This window comes from Pygoscelis adeliae, unplaced genomic scaffold (assembly GCF_000699105.1).
Source record: "Pygoscelis adeliae isolate BGI_AS28 unplaced genomic scaffold, ASM69910v1 Scaffold42, whole genome shotgun sequence".
Taxonomy (NCBI): Eukaryota; Metazoa; Chordata; class Aves; order Sphenisciformes; family Spheniscidae; genus Pygoscelis; species Pygoscelis adeliae.
The window spans coordinates 2,186,344-2,188,275 of NW_008824283.1; the positions used below are offsets into that span (position 1 = coordinate 2,186,344).

The 1,932-nt window shown below is 53.9% G+C and overlaps 1 protein-coding gene across 1 annotated transcript in view; it reads left to right on the forward strand.

Annotated features, from left to right (window-relative positions):
* PPARGC1B (peroxisome proliferator-activated receptor gamma, coactivator 1 beta) overlaps positions 1-1,733 on the forward strand; it is a 36,391-nt gene extending 34,658 nt beyond the window's left edge. Inside the window, exon 13 of the mRNA XM_009318567.1 lies at positions 1,593-1,733. Within this exon, the coding sequence (XP_009316842.1) occupies positions 1,593-1,696 (104 nt within the window). The 3' untranslated portion in view covers positions 1,697-1,733. The remainder of the gene's footprint in view (positions 1-1,592) is intronic.
* Positions 1,734-1,932: the final 199 nt, after the last annotated feature.

The window sequence follows — 1,932 nt, forward strand, 5'->3', positions numbered from 1 at the left end:
TAAACCTCTTTAGAGCCTGCAGGGAAAGCCCACCGGCTCTCCTATGGCTCACGTAGCTGCTCTTAGCTCAGTTGGATGGCTTGGGAAACTGTGGGGAGAGAAGAAAATCAACTGGTGTGAGGACACAGAGCGTGTTGGCTGCAAAACGTAGCATCACACCCCAGGGCTGCTGGGTCTCAGCTGACCACAGCCCATCCTGTCTCCGCTGCATTCTTACACAGCAGAGAAGTCCCTTCCTAGTCATTAGAGAAAGCAGTCAGCAACACCCCATTAGCCCGAGAGGTGATCTGGCTGGTTTGCTGCTCCACAGGACAGATTCACCACACTGCACATGCACTCTTGAGCCAAAATGACAGCACTGAAATGTGCTGCAGTCACATTAACTCTTTCTGTGCTGTATGGGCTTCTGCAAGACCTCCTGCCTCACTCAGCAACTGCATTAGCCAGGGCCTCCGTGGGTGGTAGGGCTGCGGCCTGAGCTGAGGGACAGGAGCGAAGCCCTGTGCTAGTACTGCAAGAAAAATGTGATCCAGGCTTTGCTCAGCCCTCATTGCTATGATCTTCAGGTGTTTCACGAGCACCACGCATTTACTTCTGTACCCTGTGCAGCGGGTGAAGTATCCCACTTCATGCACGAAGACTGAGGCCCAGAAAATAAAGCCCTAAGTCTTATCTTTAGACACCCAGTCTGATGCAAGTACTGCCCGATCTTTTAGCACTTTATAATATCTCATCTGCTCAGAGCAGCAATCCCTCTGACTTTGGTTGTGAGCGCATATGCCCATTGTTCATCTAAATAAATCCCAGGGCCTCTCATTTTGGGCACGGAGAAGATAAGAAACAGGTAGCACCCTGTGATAAGGATGTTGGCACGTGGCTGTGCAGTGTTGGGGGGGGGGCAGAGCTGCTCCCCTGCATAGGAGAACCCCCCTCAGTGCTCCTCACCTGCAGATTGCTGCAAGGCCAGCAGTCACCCCCTTATTGCACAGCCTAGCTTGTTCCTAAAATCCTGCTTGCCCTGGTACAGGATGAGATGGGGAGCCCACAGGCAGAGGTGAAATGCAACCATCCCATTCATGGCTCATTCAAAAATATACACTCAAAAGGGTTAAGCTGCTGTTAAATTAGGCAGCCTTATTTCTGGCATTTGCTGAATTTCCCAGGCTTTGCAGTGGCACTGTTTGTTCAGCTTCTGACAGAGGGCTGGGGAGCGCTGCAGGCAGGCACCCCGCTACCCACAACTGGCACGGCTCCCATGGGGACGGCCCTGTGTCAGCGCCTTGGAATTCAGCTGCATCTGGCAGACTTTTGCGCACCTGGAAACGGGTGTCTGTGCTGTGTGACCTGCCGGGCTGTGCACTGCTACAGCCCCTCTGCCCAACAGCTTCTTTTCAATGGGGGAGAGACAGCACTGTCCCTGCTCCCTTTCGCCATCACCATCCAGGCTGGCTTTGTGGTGCCGGGATGCGGCATGCTGGTAGCAGGCGAGTGAGCAGTGCCCTGCCGTGCCGCAGTTTCCCTCCCCGCCAAGCAGCGAGCACGCTCGTGCCCCACTCCCTGACCTGGCTGCCTTGTGTCCCTGCTGTTCCCAGATTGCAGCACGGAGGAGTCCTCCCCAGCTTCTGTGAAAAGCAAGTACGAGACCATGGATTTTGACAGCTTGCTGCAGGAGGCCCAGCTAAGCCTGCATCGGTAACAGCCTTAACCTTGGAGGAATACCTCAATACCTCAGTCAAGGCACTTCCAATATGTTTACGTTTTCAAAGAAATTATTCAGTCTATGGAAAGCGAGAGAGAGCGAGAGCGAGAGCGAGCACGCACGCGCGAGAGAGAGACTGCTGTCCCTTCCGATCGATGTTTACATTGAACAAAGCTGCTTCTGTCTGTGAGTCCCCATGGTGTTGATGTCTCACTGCCACACGTTAGTCCCCC